General features: G+C 43.1%; 1 protein-coding gene across 5 annotated transcripts in view; it reads left to right on the forward strand.

Moving 5' to 3' along the window:
- LOC139477708 (sorting nexin lst-4-like) overlaps positions 1 to 20,175 on the forward strand; it is a 63,686-nt gene extending 43,511 nt beyond the window's left edge. For all 5 annotated transcript variants that reach the window (XM_071260095.1, XM_071260091.1, XM_071260094.1 and 2 more), the window contains 5 exons: positions 583 to 660; positions 4,582 to 4,658; positions 11,812 to 11,901; positions 14,585 to 14,791; positions 15,197 to 20,175. In XM_071260095.1, coding sequence (XP_071116196.1) covers positions 583 to 660; positions 4,582 to 4,658; positions 11,812 to 11,901; positions 14,585 to 14,791; positions 15,197 to 15,244 — 500 coding nt within the window. In that variant the 3' untranslated portion in view covers positions 15,245 to 20,175. The remainder of the gene's footprint in view (positions 1 to 582; positions 661 to 4,581; positions 4,659 to 11,811; positions 11,902 to 14,584; positions 14,792 to 15,196) is intronic.
- Positions 20,176 to 20,967: the final 792 nt, after the last annotated feature.

Below are 20,967 nucleotides of genomic sequence, written 5' to 3' on the forward strand. Positions count from 1 at the left end.
CCAAACTTACCCCCCTTGTTCATAAAATAGACTTGTCCGACATTGACAAGGTCTGATCGTATTCAGGGAGTCATCATCATTATTTACAGGTAAATGTGTTTAAAGCTTGTATATTTACTTAATACCCTTAAAGAGGCTGTACATTATGTTGAAACCTCATATAAGAAATAAATGAATTCTGGTGAAAATGAATTATGATCATGAGATATGTGATGTAACATAACTTGCTACGTTGATGTGTCTTATCTGTCCAAGAATCACATATACTGTAGGAATTGCATAAATTTCAGACCACATTATCGTTTGTTTTTCATGTTATGTTGTCTGGGTTGATTATTAGTTGATTGTATCACAAACTACACCTTGAAGAGAAGCTCAAAAAAATATGACTAAACATTGAATATAGATTGCTCTGTACACAGATAAATATTGTATAGAAATTTCTTTTATATATAGTGTAATACCTGTACATATACCTATAATCATGATAATGTGTCAACGAATATGTCTTCAATTGATGAAATTCTAGACTTTAATTCTGCATAAAAGCATTGACTAATCTTGTTTGTTCTCTGGATTCAGGATTCAAAGGCCAGTACCATAAGATAGGGACGGGATTCAAACAGCTCGCAGCTTCATTTAACCTGGACAGAGGAGAGTGTGAGTAGCAATAGTAATACTTGTATCAGCTTTAGAGGACCTCGTGTTAGTGGACACCTCCCCTCTCCTGACTAACTGTCATTGTACACAGCGGAGTGGGTGGAGTGGGGTTGGGTGTGGTGCCGAGAGCATTATATCAACCACTGGTATGTCTGGAACATACTTCGTTATTTCCAGACCACCATCATACAGCTGGACTATTGCTGAGTGCAGCATCAAACAATACACAAATGTATGGTACATCCTTGCATTCAAGGTGGAAGTTATCATTTGCAGAAGCACGAGGTCTTCCATTAATTGCCCGACGAAGGAGTGCAGTTGAAAAGACCGAGGGCGTCTGCAAATGGTGTCCTGAAAAATAGTGTTACTGTTATTATAGCTAAGATGGAAGGAATTTGTTATCAAGTAAACAATATCAGTTTTGAAACATTTACTGCAATCAACAGGAATGTCACTGACATACTTTTACAAATATATGGAAACGTCATGGAACAAACCAGATGACGTCACTATTCAACGTGACATCACCTATTCCTATCCTATGACGTCACCTAACAAAGGGCGTGATAATGTCCCGTCTTCAAGCAATATGAGGGCATTATCAAGATACAGTGGCCCGGCTCATTTCTGATAACATGTGAGCGCTTTAATGATAATTCTATCCATTTTAGCTATAAATCCTTGTAGTGTATAGGTGGTAGTCAGTGTAAGATATATCCTTGTAGTGTATAGGTGGTAGTCAGTGTAAGATATATCCTTGTAGTGTGTAGGTGGTAGTCAGTGTAAGATATATCCTTGTAATGTGTAGGTGGTAGTCAGTGTAAGCTACAGTCCGTTTGACTCCAAATGAGAACGATGAATTGCAAAATAACTCGAAATCCAGAAAAGTGTATGAAACATCAATACGGTACTTGACCATGAATACCCTGTACCCAACAAAATCTGAATTTTGTTTTATTTAAGACCCATGACGGATGAAGTTCTTTAAGAAACTATCATGTAATTTTGTATAGAAATGTGTACATGACACGTAGGGGGACAAACCGTGGAGGGAACAGCGCAAGCACGGTCTGCACATGCTTCACAGTGACCGTGTTCATTCAGTGACAAGATGCGCTACTCAAAAGATGTTAAACAGTTGATGTTGAATGTGTATGATTTCCTTAGAAGTGAAGCAGAAAGAGCAAAGCCTTTTTATGCAGTTAATAAATTCTTGAAACGAGCTTCAAAAGCTCTTGGTATGTCCCCTAAGAAACTTAAAAATGTTGTTAGTCGACGAGATACAAATAGTCAGGCCAAGGAGGTGGGGAACATGTCAAAACCACGCAAGGTTGATAAATTAGACAGTTTTCAGAGGGATCAAGTCAGACGTGCAATTGTTAAACTGCACTCAGAAAATAAGTACCTGTCCGTAAGAATTTTGAAGAAACACTTTGAAACTGACCATGATTTACGTGTTACAAAGTACAAACTATGGCAGCTGTTGCATACATTTGGTTACAAATACAAAACGATAACTGGAGAAAATAGGGCTGTGTTGTGTAAACGGTCTGACATTGTTCGTATCCGAAATCATTACCTTCGTACCATCAAACAGAAACGTGAAGAAGGATATCAGCCCGTCTTCTGAGATGAGACATGGGTAAATGCATCACACACAGCCAGCAGTCAGTGGGTACCCAGTGGTGACTGTAAGGAGTCTGGTAGTTACCAATGGGAAAGGGTGAAAGACTCATAGTTCTCCATGCTGGTTCTGCTAGTCAGGGTTTTCTCCCAGACTGTGACCTCGTCTTTAGAGCCAAGGCCAAAGACAACAGGGACTACCACACAGAAATGAACGGAAATGTATTTCTGGATGGGTTGAAAGATAAATTAGTCCCTGCTTTGCCTACCAAGTCTCTCATTGTCATGGACAATGCACCGTATCATAGTGTGCAGGATCCAGAAAGCAAGACTCCAACCTCTAATAACCATAAAGGAGACATGGTTACTTGGCTGCAACGGAGGAACATTACCTTTCCTTCTCGAGCGACGAAACCACAGCTCTATGAAATCATCAAAACTATGAAACCTGACCCCACGTATAAAGTTGACAGTTACATCAAGGGTCAGGGTCACCCTGTATTACGACTGCCACCTTATCACTGAGTTTGTATGGGGCATCGTCAAGGGTGACGTTTGACGATCGAACACAACATTCAAATTACGAGACGTTGAACAACTGGTAAAGGAATCCCCTGGTCGGGTAACAGTAGAAACATGGAGGCGTTGTGTGGCCACAGTCGTTGACGAGATAGAGCCACGTTATTGGTCACGAGATGGACTACGGCCAGCAACAGTCCAACCTATAATAGTGGCAGTCGGTTCAGGCACCAGCAGTTCCAACGACGAGATCTATAGCATGAGCGAGTCAGATTGTGACTGAAATTATCATGAGACGGCCCCTCTAACTCTGTCATTTCCCCTACCACAGACCGTGCAGTGCATGCATGCTTGCGCTGTGCCTTCCACAGTTTGTCCCCCCTACGTGTCATGTACACATTTCTATACAAAATTACATGATAGTTTCTTAAAGAACTTCATCCGTCATGGGTCTTAAAATAAACAAAATTCAGATTTTGTTGGGTACAGGGTATTCATGGTCAAGTACCGTATTGATGTTTCATACACTTTTCTGGATTTCGAGTTATTTTGCAATTCATCGTTCTCATTTGGAGTCAAACGGACTGTAGCTTACACTGACTACCACCTACACACTACAAGGATATATCTTACACTGACTACCACCTACACATTACAAGGATATATCTTACACTGACTACCACCTACACACTACAAGGATATATCTTACACTGACTACCACCTATACACTACAAGGATATATCTTACACTGACTACCACCTACACACTACAAGGATATATCTTACACTGACTACCACCTATACACTACAAGGATATATCTTACACTGACTACCACCTACACATTACAAGGATATATCTTACACTGACTACCACCTACACACTACAAGGATATATCTTACACTGACTACCACCTACACATTACAAGGATATATCTTACACTGACTACCACCTACACACTACAAGGATATATCTTACACTGACTACCACCTATACACTACAAGGATATATCTTACACTGACTACCACCTACACACTACAAGGATATATCTTACACTGACTACCACCTATACACTACAAGGATATATCTTACACTGACTACCACCTATACACTACAAGGATTTATAGCTAAAATGGATAGAATTATCATTAAAGCGCTCACATGTTATCAGAAATGAGCCGGGCCACTGTATCTTGATAATGCCCTCATATTGCTTGAAGACGAGACATTATCACGCCCTTTGTTAGGTGACGTCAGGGGATAAGAATAGGTGATGTCACGTTGAATAGTGACGTCATCTGGTTTGTTCCATGACGTTTCCATATATTTGTAAAAGTATGTCAGTGACATTCCTGTTGATTGCAGATTTTGTTGGGTACAGGGTATTCATGGTCAAGTACGGTATTGATGTTTCATACACTTTTCTGGATTTCGAGTTATTTTGCAATTCATCGTTCTCATTTGGAGTCAAACAAACTGTATATCCTTGTAATGTGTAGGTGGTAGTCAGTGTAAGATATATCCTTGTAGTGTGTAGGTGGTAGTTAGTGTAAGATATATCCTTGTAGTGTGTAGGTGGTAGTTAGTGTAAGATATATCTGTATAGGTGGTTGTCAGTGTAAGCTATATCTGTATAGGGGGAGGTGGTAGTCAGTGTAAGATATATATGTATAGGGGGTAGGTGGTAGTCATTGTAAGATATATCTGTATAGGGGGTAGGTGGTAGTCAGTGTAAGATATATCTGTATAGGTGGTAGTCAGTATGTGTTCTTGTGTTTGCAGATTCCCAGAGTCTGACTGCAGCTATGGACTATACTGGGGATACATACAAGGAAATCGGAGACCTGTATGGAGAACAGGTTAGTCGACACCACTAACACATCACCACTCACAGGACTTTGTCCATTGAAAGTCAACTGAGATTGTGTTGTGGTCTGTTTGTCTGGCGTGTGTCGTGTGTCGTGTGTCGTGTAAACATCTCCTCCACAGAAACCACTGGACCAATATAGCGGAAACCACACATGCTTGTTCACGCCAGTGATGACACACCGATTTGTTGAAGTGGTTCTCCCACAGCAGCCATACTGAAAAACCTGCATATGGCTATTGCAAGCCATATTCATTCAAAATCTAATGAAAGTTGGTATTTGTTTTGTTAGTAGTGTGGCTCGACATACATGTGTACATGTTGGTGTTTTGCGATATGTTTAATTTTGACCCTGATTTGACCTTTGCATCTAAGCCATACTTAAAGCTGAAACTTCTTATGGCCATAAGTCTTTCCCTTGATAGTGTATTGAAATAGTGTGGCTCAACATGCACATTGTTTTTACTTTTAGGGGTATTTTTAATTTTGATGTTGAACTTTTATATTTTTTAACTTATCCTGCATTACTCCGTATTGCATTTACTGCTGTCTTTGACAGAGTGACGAACTGTGTGAGATCCAGCTGCTGAAGAAAGTTGTCCCAACCAGCTCAGGAGGCAGCGCCCTCTCACAGTCGGCACGTGACCCGGAAGTCATGACGTCACACAAAAACACATAACTGCTTTGTCACCTCCACGGACGGACGTACTGTGTATCCCTTGTGGAAATTAAAGCTTATTATTTGTTTTTTATATTTTGCGTGTTTCTACATTCATTATATGCTGCTACATTGTTACCTGTTATGGGCCGTGACCTTAGGGTCTTCCCATTCGTAAATTGTAACGTTTATCGCTCGTCTGTGGCTCACGTCACAGTAATTTACGGGCGCAATGTTGTTCCCGCCATTTTGTTTTCTTTCCCGCCATTTTGGCCATTCACCACGTGGCCACGTAATGTCGTGTTCTGCGTTTTGAATTCTCTCTTTGGCTTGGGTAATACATTACATTTATGTATGTTGTTTTGGTGTGCTTAAAGCCTTGCCTTTTCGCTACCTCTCAGCGTAATTGTTTCTTCTCATAAACTTCAATATAATACGAAGTTTTTGAGTTACATTATGTCTCCCGTACTCTGTGGTTTTGCCACATGGTTACGTGTTTGCACATGGTTATGTGTTTGCTTAAAGCTATGCTTTTTCGCTACCTTTTAGCGTCATTGTTTGATCTCATAAACTTCATTGAAATACAAAGTTTCTGAATCACATTATGCTTCCCATACTTTGTGATTGGCCACATGGTTATGTGTTTGCTTAAAGCTATGCGTTTTCGCTACCTTTTAGCGTCATTGTTTGATCTCATATACTTCATTGAAATACAAAGTTTCTGAATCACATTATGCTTCCCGCACTTTGTGGCTTTGCCACATAGTTATGTTTTGCTTAAATTCCAGATTTTCTGCCTCGCTGCACTTGTTGCCGCGGGAACAAATCTGGTCGGGGCCGCCCCTTTCTGCCGTGATTGAAAGACGCCCTGTACTTTCACAAGGCAGTGCCGATGTTGCAGTCATTCGTCGCTGTGATCCTTCAGCTCATGCGAGTATCCAGGACACACCTCGCTCAACGTGCTCGTCGACCCCCACCTACGTTGACGGCAGCAGCGCTCAGCGGAGCTTCGCAGTGCTCCCAGCACCAACGGCGGCTCCCAACGTAGAGTCTGCCTCCCATGGCACGACATACGACCGTTCACGGTCTCCTACTCCACCGGCGGCTCCAGCGCTCCCAACGTAGAGTCTGCCTCCCCTGGCACGACATACGACCGTTCACGGTCTCCAACACCACCACATCAACGCTGATGTCTCCGGCGCCCCCGGCGCCCCCGGCGCCTCCGGCGCCTCTGATGTCCCGGCGCTCCCGGCGCCTCCGATGTCCCGGCGCTCCCGGCGCCTCCGATGTCCCGGCGCTCCCGGCGCCTCCGATGTCTCGGCGCCTCGTGCGCTCCCGGCGCCTCTGATGTCCCGGCGCTCCCGGCGCCTCCGATGTCTCGGCGCCTCGTGCGCTCCCGGCGCCTCTGATGTCTCGGCGCCTCGTGCGCTCCCGGTGCCTCTGATGTCTCGGCGCCTCATGCGCTCCCGGCGCTCCCGATGTCTCCGCGCCTCGTGCGCTCCCGGCGCCTCGTGCGCTCCCGGCGCCTCCGGCGCCTCTGATGTCTCGGCGCCTCCGGCGCTCCCGGCGCCTCCGATGTCTCGGCGCCTCGTGCGCTCCCGGCGCCTCTGATGTCTCGGCGCTCCCGGCGCCTCCGATGTCTCGGCGCCTCTGATGTCCCGGCGCTCCCGGCGCCTCTGATGTCTCGGCGCCTCGTGCATTCCCGGCGCCTCTGATGTCTCCGCGCTCCGGCGCCTCCGCATCCTCTGATGTCTTCGGCGCTCCCGGCGCCTCTAAGGTCTTTGATCTCATGATCCTCGACGCCTCTAATGTCTCTGGCGCCTCTGACTACTCCGGCGCCTCAAGAGTTACGGAAGAAGCGCCTATGATATATCCGGCGCCTAAGATGACCTCCGGCGCCCAGATCAACAAGCTTTATCAAGCTCAGATCAACGAGCCGACTATCCGATCTTCTACTGCGGCTTAAGGGGCACCATCGGCAATCGCCTCCCCGGCGCCACTGCCCTCTTCTCTTGCTGCCCTCTTCTCTTGCTGCCGTCTCATAACTCGTCACACGGAGAAGCATGGTGAAACAACTGTCGCCGCTCCTGTCGCTACTCTCCCGTCGGTCTTCGGGATCGTGACTATCGTTCTACTTCGTTCCTGGGTGGAATCTTTTCAACCAATAGACAGTTGGTCTGATTCAACTTGCCCACTGAGACGTTATCCATAATCCCGTCGTTTAAAGCGCTATGATTCCGGAGAGATGACCTGCGGGTTTCCATCGAAACAGAGCGTCATGTGAACAGCGTCTGTATCAGATTCGACGACGACATCCACTTACAAAGAGTTTACTTCGTCGACATCGCCGACACCAACGCTGTTCTACCCTACCCTAGCGCCAGCGTTCCTGAAAGAGACTCTTCCTCGGCGCTCACCGGGTTTTCCACGACGCCCATGGGGTTCCGTGTTTTATCGCAAAACTCGGGTACACCACTTGATCGTCTCTCACGCAGTTCATTGAGGATTGTCTGTGTGTGGAGTTTGCACCTCAGTTCCGACTCCAAGGCGGTTTTCTCGGCTACTGCGCAGTGTGATTTACATGTCACGTGTCAAGTACTCGGACTGTCAACAACTCCGACCGGAATTAGGTCAACTTACCATGGCAAGGGGTGCCATGTATTTCTACAGATTGGTTTCCATGTCTACCTGTACGCTTGGTGCTACCACTCAACCAGGCGCCTGTCGCAGTCCATCCATGCACGGATGTTGGAAACAATAGACCTCCTCTACCAACACGGCTGTCACGAGGAACCTTGTTTCATCAACCCTTCGCTGTAAGAACGATAGCGCCTATAGGCGTTCAAGGGATGGAAAAGATCGCCTTCCTTCGTCCGGTTTGATCTTTTCGACTACGACACCTTCCTATCTTCCGCCTTGACTACCGGACACAGTGTCGATTTGATACTTAAAGTCCCTCGGCTGTCCCACTGACCCCTGTTGCATACCTGCCTCGTATCGTGTTGTCGTCCTCCATCGTCACCTCGATATAAGAACAGGAGTACTTATACGCCGCTTCAGGGATGAAAACGATCTAATTACTTCGTGCAATGGCCATATTGCCTCGACTTCCTACTACTCGGTTACGTCGATGCCCCGGCGGTCGATTGTGAAGCTGGTTTACTTCGTCTACTTGAGGTTGGCTCGCAGGCGATCACACCTTTTTCGGAATCGTACCGACGGTACGCAATCGCAGACCCCTGTTGCTGACTACCTCCCCTGCCACCTTGTCAGTGGCTAGTGGCCCACACCAGCCCACATTGTGACCACCTGTGATCCAGAGATCAACACCATTGGCACAGCAACAGCCTCGAGATAAAGGCTTATCCAGGACGTCGCTTGCTGACAGTGCTTTCTCGGTCACGCCCTGTTGATCGTGTCCACTGCCGACGTCACCGTAGTGTGGTGTTTGCGGACCCAGAGTACTCGCCCCTCTCCCGGCGCTACAAACTCGACCGGCGCCCCCGAGAATCACCATCTTCGGCGTTCCAGGCGCCTCAAGCTCTCCGACGCCTCACGCTCTCCGGCGCCTCGGGCCAGAATATGTCAAACGGTCGACACCCCAACCCTAGATCTGTTTGCCTCATATCTGAATGTGGCCAGCTGTCGTCTTCCATTCCACCTGTGCCGGATACGACCGCTGTGGCAGTCGAAGCCTTCCATCGTTCCTGAGAAGGATTACGCGTGTACGCTTTTCCGACTCCGGTTCTCCCTCCCATGGTTCTTCAGAGATCCAGGCCACTCGACCCCTGCCATTGACTTTGGTCTCGCCTTATTGGTCAGCCAGAAGTTGGGTTATCGACCTCCGAAACATACCCAGAGACAACCCCTGGAACTTCCGGTGTGGTCCAACCTTCTGCTCCATCCACACGGTCTGTTGCCACACCCTCATACCCGCATGTTATCGGCTGCACGCCTGACACACCTGCAGAAAGCCAAGGGCTATTCGGCTAGAGCGACCAAGGCTATTGCTTCAGCCCACCGTCCATCTACAGGGGGACTGTTTGCTGATAAATGATGCTTGTTCCAGGCATTTTGTTCTGACAAACACCAGGATCCGATGACAGCGTCACCGCAGATCCTGGATCAGTTCCTTCTGTACTTGCGTAGCACCCGTCGGTTGAAGGGCTTACCACCCCCACACACCTGGTCGCCATCTACTCCGTTCTGGCCATCCCGGACGATCGGAGAAAGACGAAAATTCCCGACCTACGGGCCTGGCTGCGCTCGTTCAGTCTTGAAGACCTGAAGGCCAAGTTCGGACCGCCTGCGTTGGATCTGAAGGTGGTCTTCAACGCCCTTCGAACCACTCCCCTCGTCTTCCTTCTACGACCTTAAGTAGAAGACGGGTGTTTCTACTGGTTTTGACTACTGCCGCTCGAGTCCATGTACAGCACGCCCTCGACGTCTCCCGTGCCCGGTTCGAATGCGGTACCCAGGGCGCCGTTCATCATGGACCGTACTGGGACGTCAGCGTAAAGACTCAACTCCCAGGACAGCCTGATAGATCATTCCTTGTCCCCTCCCCCCTCGTCCAGTGTGGGTGCCGAGGATGAGGATGAGCGTCATTATGCCCAGTAAGGGCACTGAAGGTTATTCTACGATCTAAAGACTGCCGCAAGTCTAGGAAACACCTTTTTCTGCCGGTCTCCCCTTCGTCGCAGTCGTTGGTCAGCCGGAATACTTTTCCCTGTGGCTCCGGACGGTCATCCTTAAAGCTTACGAGCCGCCGGATTGGACCCTCCCCCCAAAGGCTATCACCTGAAATAAAATGAGATCAGGGCGATCGTATTTACACTGGTTCTTCAAGGTATACTGTTCCATCCAGTCGTTCAGGGAAGCCTGTTCGTGGCGATCGGACACCGCCTTCACCAACCACTACTTCCGTGATGTAGCCTTGAAAGTTGTCGCCGGCGTTCACAGTTTTGGTCCCTGGTTGTAGCCCAACAGGTCATCTATCTCCGACGCCACTGATTCTCCGATACCCTGAGCGGGGCCCGTCGACCTCTCTGGTGTTTATCACCCCAGACGAGACGGATCTCTTGCGTTCCGCATTCGCTCTTAGGTCAGTTTTAGTTTTGGGTTACCCGACTCATTCTATTGCTGTCACCTATCCGGGTTTTACTTTTTGCATCAACTCTCGTTTCCTGACGACAGGAATGGTAGTAGATGTGGACGCCGACGCCAACGCCGCTGCTTCTCTGATACCTGAGCGGTGCCCGTCGACCTCACCGGTGTTCCTTGCCTCCAGCCTAGAGGGCTATCCTGCGTTTCGCATTCGCTCTTGGGATTGGTCGTAGATTTTGCCGCCGCCGCCGCTGATTCTTCGATTCCCCGAGCGGGGCCCGTCAATCTCTCTGGTGTTTATCGCCTCAGATTAGAGGGCTCTACTGCGTTTCGCTTTCGCTCTTCGGTAAGTTATATATTTTGGCAACACGCCTCATTGTATTTCGGTTACCTATTCGGGCGTTTCGTTTTTGCATCGACTCTTGTTTCCTGAAGACAGGAATGGTCGTAGATGTTCCGGTCATCACTTGTATGCGGTGCGGATTCATCGGACCTTGACGAGGGTTTAATATGGTTCACATCTGCAGGTATGCCCACCGGCCATGCCGTCTGATAAAGATGCAATACGGAGTAATGCAGGATAAGTTAAAAAATTTAGTAAAATCTAAATATTTTTTACATTTGTATACTTATCCTGCATTACGAAGTCTAAGTGCCCTCCCTTTCGCTACGCTACCTCCCCACGAAGTTTCAGATGTTATGTTTAAAGCAGTTATGTGTTTTTGTGTGACGTCATGACTTCCGGGTCACGTGCCGACTGTGAGAGGGCGCTGCCTCCTGAGCTGGTTGGGACAACTTTCTTCAGCAGCTGGATCTCACACAGTTCGTCACTCTGTCAAAGACAGCAGTAAATGCAATACGGAGTAATGCAGGATAAGTATACAAATGTAAAAAATATTTAGATTTTACTAAGTTTCTCCTTTTGATGACGTAATATTTTGTTCAAATCATTAAGAGTTTAAGGTTTAAACACATTTTTGAATATCAAACCAGACATCAACTTTTGTTAAAAGTGACATCTCTGATAACATTTTGAGGTGAACTACAGTACAATGGCACTATTTATTATCTATAGTTCAACGTGATTTTGAGGAATGTGTGTGATGAGAACCAGCACATTTATGTGCCCTGTCAGTGTCGCCATTGTTGTGTTGTTCTACTGAGATTGTGAACTGACCTTTGTGTTAGACAAGGTAGTGTAGCATGTACTTTAGCCTGCAGAGGTCGAAAGTATGTTTATGTAAATCATTTTGTATACCAATGCATATTTTCTGAAGCTTTAACATTTGTTTAAGATATAAAGCATCAAAAATCATTCCAATAATCATAAGAAATCTCTACTAAAATCTATGTATTAGTATATGCAAGTTTCCCCTTTCAGCCATCTAATGATACCTGGCCACTGTTTGAGTCTGTGGGGGAGTACAAGGGTATTCTCCATGTGTACCCTGATGTCGTCAAAGTTCATGAGGTCAGTATTAGTGGTACGCTATTCAACCTCTCTCAGCCTGACAATGGTATCTGTTGTAGCTAGTTCAGGCCCACTCACACTTTTTACCTCTTTTCCCCTTCAGAATAGGTGACCTGCAGAGGATTGTTATGTTAATCATTTATTGAGAGAAAGAAAATGTGAACAAAAACTGATATCGATTTCCAAAATGAAAATTGTTCAGGCACATAATTAATTAACTGGTCATTTAGAGGTGATTGGCTTGTCCAGATCATCAATGCCAAGGCCTATGGTCAGTTCCCCACAAGGATGTTATGTGGGAAGCTTGTACCAGGTGCTCTTTTGTATTGCCTACACTCAACACTCACTGCCTGTAGTGGACAATACATGTATTAGTCATGTCTTTTGCAAATGGTATATATTTAGTAGCCCTGATACCGATGAAGATTGGGGTTAGATAGGTCTTCAGCAAGCTATGCTTGTCGTAAGAGGTGACTAACAGGATCAGGTTGTCAGGCTCACTGACTTGGTTGTTGCATGTCGTCCTATCCCAATTGCATAGACCGATGCTCATGATGTCAATCACTGGATTGTCTGGTCCAGACTCAATTATTTACAGACCGCCGTCATATAGCTGGAATATTGCTGAGTGCGGCATTAAACAACAACACATGACCCTGAAAATGTGAAAGCTAAAAGATTATTGACATGATATATTATAGGTAATGGGAGCCAGATAGGAAAAACAACTCACAAAAATGTTTCTTAATTCCCTTTCCCAAAAGGTATTAATACATTTATCTTCAAATTTGAAATGTTCCTTCCCGAGATTGGGATAAGCCTTTAAAAAGGTTTTGGTAAAAATATGTCCGAGCTCAAGGTTACTGTGAGGTAGCTAGCAGGGCTTTGTAAAACATGGTTATATCATTGTCAATTACTTCTACAGGTATGAACCCCACGGGTGAGAATTGGTCCAAAGCAGCTAATGCTGGTCATACGAGGCAACCGAATGAATCAGAAAATCAGGCTGGTGAATCGGTTGATAGCTGGTCACCATACCCCGATGGCCTGAATTGTTGTTCATCATATCAATGCCTGGATTGCCGGGTCCATACTCAATTATTTACAGACCTCTATCATACATGCAGCATAAACAGCAGACAGACAAAAGAGCTGAAATATGACTATGATATACGAATATCTGTGATATTGCCTACTACAGAACAAAGTGATTAGGTGATGTGATATTGTATAATACATATTGCTACAGGTAGCAGTGAAATGACTGAAATCATCAACTTCATTCAGCTATGGTATGACTGTATTACTGATATTGCCCACTACAGACAGCTATGGTATGACTATTACTAATATTGCCCACTTCAGACAGCTTTGGTATGACTGTATTACTGATATTGCCCAGTACAGACAGCTATAGTATGACTGTATTACTAATATTGCCCAGTACAGACAGCTATGGTATGACTGTATTACTAATAATGCCCAGTACAGACAGCTATAGTATGACTGTATTACTAATATTGCCCAGTACAGACAGCTATAGTATGACTGTATTACTAATATTGCCCACTACAGACAGCAATGGTATGACTGTATTACTAATATTGCCCAGTACAGACAGCTATGGTATGACTGTGTTACTGATATTGCCCACTACAGGCAGCTGTGGTATGACTGTATTACTAATATTGCCCACTACAGACAGCTGTGGTATGACTGTATTACTAATATTGCCAACTTCAGACAGCAATGGTATGACTGTATTACTAATATTGCCCAGTACAGGCAGCTGTGGTATGACTGTATTACTAATATTGCCCAGTACAGACAGCTATGGTATGACTGTATTACTAATAATGCCCAGTACAGACAGCTATAGTATGACTGTATTACTAATATTTCCCAGTACAGACAGCAATAGTATGACTGTATTACTAATATTGCCCAGTACAGACAGCCTTGGTATGACTGTATTACTGATATTGCCCAGTACAGACAGCTATAGTATGACTGTATTACTAATATTGCCCAGTACAGACAGCTATGGTATGACTGTGTTACTGATATTGCCCACTACAGGCAGCTGTGGTATGACTGTATTACTAATATTGCCCAGTACAGACAGCTGTGGTATGACTGTATTACTAATATTGCCAACTTCAGACAGCAATGGTATGACTGTATTATTGATTGCCCAGTACAGGCAGCTGTGGTATGACTGTATTACTAATATTGCCCACAACAGGCAGCTGTGGTATGACTGTATTACTAATATTGCCCACTACAGACAGATATGGTATGACTGTATTACTAATATTGCCCACTACAGGCAGATGTGGTATGACTGTATTACTAATATTGCCAAGTACAGGCAGCTGTGGTATGAGTGTATTACTGATATTGCCCACTACAGGCAGCTGTGGTATGACAATTACTAATATTGCCCACAACAGGCAGCTGTGGTATGACTGTATTACTAATATTGCCCACTACAGGCAGCTGTGGTATGACTGTATTACTAATATTGCCCACTACAGACAGCTGTGGTATGACTGTATTACTAATATTGCCCACTACAGGCAGCTGTGACATGACTCTTGTAGTGCATTTGCAGAGCTTACTTGTCTCTGATACTGGTGTTAGACCCTACGTTTGTTTTATTTTGTGTATTTTCTTCCACTAGGGAGCTATTGGGAAGGCAAAGGAGTGTCAGAAGCTGCAAGATGAGGGGAAGATGACAGATAAAGAAGTGCAGGAGGTCATGCAGAAGTCGGACATCATCTCCTATGGGACATTGGCCGAGATGAACCACTTCCAGAAGGAAAGGGTCAATGACTACAAGAAAATGACCAAGAGCTTTCTGCAGGAACAAATCAAATTCTTTAAAACGGTAACTCAATGTCTTCATATTGTATACATTTTGTAATAATAATGAGATAAGATGAGGATGTGTCCTATAAATACTCCAGTGATAACTTGTTGCAAAGTTATGCCTTTGTATCCCACCACAATTATTGTTGTAACTACATCAACTATTTTGTGATGGATGGATGTATACGTGAAACATGCATGAGTGGCCTAGTGTTGTAAAGAGCTGCTGCACTGCTGACCCCTCAGCTGTCAGTGTCTGCTGACTTGTCAGTGGTTTAGGATCCAGATTTGTCCCTATCCTTGTGGACCGTCAGATCTGCATCTCTTCAGGCTCTCCTGCCAGCTGACACACAGTGATATAATATAACACAGTTCAATGTGGCATTGAACACCTCATGTGACACATTTGTCTATTCATTTTCAGATAACACAGAAGCTAGAGTCAACTCTAGCCAAATTTGATGAAGCATAATATGTAATTATGCAAATGAGTGGACCAGAGTACAAGGAGTAACAGTTTGGTGAAGAGCATATATATTGATGGTACGAGGATGCACTGCTTTCGGCAAAGATTCTATGCCCAGTGGACCTGTCAGCCAGAGATGTGTAACTGGTCATTAGTGTCTTGAGTGACAGTTGACTGGAACAAGGCCAGCTGTATGTGTCTGGAAGATGGTGTTAGGACATTGTACTCAGTAGCCATCATACTAACATTGGAGACAAATGTGTATGTTAAGCCGAGTTGTAAACGTGATGGCACATTGGTGCACAAGTTGATTGCAGGAAGTGCAGGGAGAATCTGTGACAGTGATGTTGTAACATTACCACGGGACTCAAGTGAGCGTATGTACTGGAGAAATGAATTGATTATTCCTTCAGGTTGTTTTGATCCTTTGAATGTGTCGGACATTCTGCGGATTTATCTACAAGAACTTCTGAACAGAAAAAGCTATTTAGGAATTAGATTGGTCTTTATACAAATGAACAGAAAGATTGTTCAGAACTAAACTTGTCATTTGTAGGCTTCATGCTACATATTCACACAGCCAATCGAAGACTTGTCATCTGAGGACAGAAAGTTGTATAAGTTCCAGTTGTTTGTATTGCTTATAAAAGCAAAGGATGACATAAATGACCAAAGGGACAGGGCAGTTACAAGTGCTTTTATTTGTGATGAGTGATTAAACATTTCCAAGAATTGTTAATGACTGGACTTGGAAATATGTGAAGTGAAGAACAATTGCTGTTGCATAATGGGATCATGGGAGTCTCCAATTTTACACGTTAACACTTGACAAATTATGTTGTTGAATGATACAAGTATCATACATTTTATGCAAAAACTTGGGGAGATATTTGTTGATTCCACTTGTGGGGCATCTATAATAAGAAATGATGTTTGATGAAGTATGGCATGGCTCACCGGAGTACTGGTATAATCTACTCCTGCATGCCGGTCACCAGCTCTGTTGTCTTGTAAGACTGTGATTATCCCCTGGCCATGGAATGCAGGACAAAAGAGGACTGATTTGAAGTTTGATGTGTGTCTTAAACCTTTGAAATAATATCTATTTTTATATCTCAGAACACAACTACATATTGTACAAATGTTTCTCTGTGCTGAATGTGCTGGTGGGTTTTGTGCAGGTGGTTCAGCTGAAATGGGGTGACGTATTGGGATTACTGTTCCAAACAGCATTAAGAACATCTCACCCACTCTTCCTGAGTTGTAATTTTACATGTATATAGATTCAAAATGTCTATCAAGTCTGTGATGACTACCTTATTTTTGTAGAGAAAAGTCAAACATGGGCCAGTGATGAACACAGTGCATGGATGCTACACAAAATAGCCTGTCATATTACCGGGGGATATCAGTCAGCCGTGATCATGGCCAGAATAGTTCCAAGTTGTATTTACCAAGTATATAAGTGTTGTTCTGTATCACCACACAGCATAATTGAAAATTGTGATGGTCTCTCGCCGTATACTTTCAATGTAGTGAGCATGCACCTTCCAAATTGTGCATGCCTTCTTTCGATTGCCAATGAAAATGGCAGGTATTCCTTTTATGCGCATATTTTCAATTTTCTTTCAGCTGCATAAAGTTTGAAAGTATCATAATGACCTTTTGACCCACAAGGGCGATGATAGACATAAGAGTCAGTTGTTGATGTAAGCTACTGATAGTGAAAGTTGATGTTCCTGGGGTTTCTCAATGAAATGCTGTCATTTTCTGTAATAAGTCATGTTATGCTATACTGAATACCGATAGGTATAGTTATGTTCAAGTGAAGTTATGTTATTCTATACTTTTATGTTAGTGAATTCTGTTTGATTTGTCCTGTTTGGTTCAAGGATTTGCAACATATTTTAAATAGTAATTAATTAAGATTAATCAATACTATTATAGTGAGTGAGTTAAAGTTTAACGTCACATCAGCAATATTTCAGCCATATAGTGACCAATACTATTATATGAGCAGATAGGAGACCTCAAGAAATGAAAGAATGGTGTTCAGTTTACTAGATACAGTGGTTTTGCTATTTAACTTATTGCTCAGACCATGGACGTACAGCACTGTTTTGGACCCCTTCTTCTGATGTAATTATTCTTGTCTGAGTCTGATGAGGAGGAAAAAAAACTGACAACATACCGAGGGTAGACCCAGACGGGAAATTGCTGATGCGGGAATATCACCGACTCTCTCATCCTTGAAGCTGATCACATAGTCTATGACCACACACTGGTGTTCTTGTCATGAGCATTGCTGTCTGGTACTGTGAACTGGTTGGCATGGTAACAATTGATATGCTCTAGTCAGGATATTCATTAAACATTAGCCAAGGGAATTGTCATTTAACTGTAAGCAGAAACAGTAAGGATTAATTAATATAAATATTAACTTGCCTGAAAGTAAAGATGCTTGCAAACCATTTAATACCAGCAACTTCCTACAAGACTGAGGACAGATCTCTATCATTTAAACTTTCGGAAACCTAAATGTATATCTTTCCTTGCAGACATTTTGAAGTGAAGGTATCAAAACCAATGTTGATAATCATGCTTGCTCTTTGTGAATAAGGCCTATTAAGCAGAATAACAGCAAAGATTCATATTGTTCATACATGTATAATTTAATTCATTTTCACGTCTTTCAAACCTTGTGATAGCCACCTGTATTTTACTGAATTTATCATAATTATATGTAGAATATGTACATTGTCTAATGTTTCTACTTCCATTTGTATTGCACTTAGCAAATGCTTATCAATCAAAGAAGTTTGAGGTTGATCAAAACACCTAGCTTTTTGTTCTCATTTGCACATAGCAAGTGTAATTTTAATCTATGCATGCTGTGAAACCTATTGTATATATGTCATTGTTGATTTCTAACATAGGAGTGAATGATATGTGTGTTATCTGACATGCTGTGGTATAGTCAGCCCTGCCTCATGTTGAGATCCAACCAGCCCAACCAGCAGAGAATCTTCTTTCCTTCTAGGCTGGATCAAAGACATAATTGGTTCTCAGGCAATTAGTTATCAAGGCTTCTTTTTCACTGTATAAAACTTGTACTCCTAAGGTGTAAACTTCTTAGCTCATCCGACTGTAAGAGCATCTGCTATGGTCTAGTTGTCTGGCAACCGTTGGTAGCACTGGCACATGGAAACTTCACCTTCTCAAAAACTTCAGGACCCTTGAAACTGAAACTTGGAATGTTTGTTCCTGCTAATTAGGCCACCTCAGATTTAAAAAGTTTAACTCTAGGTATGTATTGATAGTTTTATTTGGGGCACATCATATATGCTTAGTAGTTTAGTTATTTGGAATAACTTCAACAGAAGCCAGGGGCGGTCGGGTAGCCTAGTGGTTAAAGCGTTCGCTTGTCAGGCCGAAGATCTGGGTTCGATTCCCGACATGGGTACAATGTGTGAAGCCCATTTCTGGTGTCCCCCGCCGTGATATTGCTGGAATATTGCTAAAAGCGACGTAAAACCAAACTCACTCACTCACACTCAACAGAAGCCTTAAGTTATCCCCAAGTACATTATGGCCTCTGCAAATATATTTTCTCTGATGAAATTACAGTTTGACATGCATGTTTGTTCTTAATTATGACAGCATAGTTTCTTCCAATTGTTGGCATTTGTTCTTTTATTAATAATATGAAAATAAAATGAAATTCCATGAAAACTTAAAACATCTTCTCAAAAGTCCGAGATAAGGAAGTTGTTATTGTGAATGATCATGGCTGTATGTAGAGTCAAGTGTGCTCAGTGCATCATGGGGAAAGGATGTGATGGGTCTGCATCTATGTAATACAGAAATGCTTAGTTTCTGAACCTTTTTCTAAGATGCTGGGGACTGAAATATTGAGATTTAGTTTAGCAAAAGGCATCAAATGTAAGAGTTTATGGTTTGTGAAACAAGTAAAAATAATGTAGTGACCGGAAAGAACAATCCTCACTGGCACAAAAGGCCACTTAGTGTTGCGTATGTGATGCTTTACATTATGCCATGTGGAATTCGTTTTGACAGAAAAAGAAATGTTCATGAAATTTCTTGTTTCATGTTTGTTATTTAATGTATGCAGAAAATAATTATTTGTCTTAGCTGACATTTGAAACTGGACTACATATCCATGTGAAGTACAGTGCAGTGGCATTATTGGAGAGCTTGAGATCCAGGAGTATGTTTTGTAGCTTCACAACTTAGTGAAATGTGGCACTGATCATGCTGATGTGAGTGTAAAGACATAAATGGGTTACAACCTGCAACCCCAAAATGTGCCTGTGACTGTGGACGTGTTCCTGCCTTACTGACGACACAGTTACAAGGAGGGCTAGTCTTACATGTTTAGTGGCTTACTTTCAGTGACACATCATCTGTTCACAACTAGACTCCATACTTTGTGTGTATTGATTAATTGCAAGAGTGAGTGAGTCTTAAATAATATGATATCATACTTAGATTACTAACTTTCACTGTTTTCTCTTACAAATTAGGTAGTACTTTTGTACATTTGTGATAGCATACACTTCTGTTAAGTGAATAATATTGTTACCAAGTACTTTTAAAGAATATAGCAATGTCAATGTCCCATGTTTTGTTTGTACAAGCTTTCACAAACATGAGAAAAATATCTGCAACCATGGAAATGAGGTTTTGGGGAATATTGATTTTAAGGCAGCATGATTTTCTAAAATTATGCAGCCACACAGCCACTTCTTTAGTCTGAAATGTATGTCACTTTTTTGTCAAAATTATGTTTTTGCTTTAGAGCAAGAAATGAAATGCTGTCTGATATCCAGATTTTACTGATGAAGTAGTTGTACTGATAGCCTACTTTCTACACTGATTAATGTTTGATGCATATGTGGATCTAAAAATAAACTGATATGAATATATATGTGGTGGCCTTGTTTCTGCAAGCATTGTAAACCTTTTCCGTGTCTACAAGTAATAGAGAATTGTGACTCAGCATGGTTCTTGATAATCAGTGCATTGTAAGCTTGTCTGAAGTAGTGTCACAAGATGGCCTTCAGGTATAAACTTCAACGTCTGTTTAATGGTACATGCAGATAAGTTGGCTAAAAATTCTATCCTCCCATATTAAGTCACAGATTGGTTAATAGTTGACTGGGTTTCTTTGTTGAAGTAACATGAGAATTTGTTTGTTTGTCATTTAACGCTTCACTCAGCAATATTCTTGCTATATGATGGCGGTCAGTAAATAATCAATTTTGGACCACACAATCCAGTTACTGACATCATGAGCATCAATCCACACTAATGGGATACCATGAGATGCATCTACCAAGTCAGCAAGCCTGACCACCCGATCATGTTAGCCGCCTAATATTTCAAGCATAGTCGCTTTTTACGGCAAACATGGGTTCCTGAAGACTAACCTGGTGACCATGAGAATATATACTCAACAACAAACGTTCCTGTGACACCAATATTTTAGTGCATTTTTCAAACAAGTAAAAGTTTGGTTTTCAGTATTGTAGAACATGAATGGAATCAAGTCACAAAAATGCAGCTGCTACAGAAAAGCATGCATTCCATGCAAAAGTTGACTTTTATGCAAGCCACAATCATTTCAATACCCAAGAATGGGTATAAAAATAGGGACGTTAACGGGATTCCAAATGCATTGTTTAGCATAGTGCTGACAACAACCGCTC

This window comes from Haliotis cracherodii, unplaced genomic scaffold (assembly GCF_022045235.1).
Source record: "Haliotis cracherodii isolate W230 unplaced genomic scaffold, xgHalCrac1.p SCAF_34, whole genome shotgun sequence".
NCBI lineage: Eukaryota > Metazoa > Mollusca > Gastropoda > Lepetellida > Haliotidae > Haliotis > Haliotis cracherodii.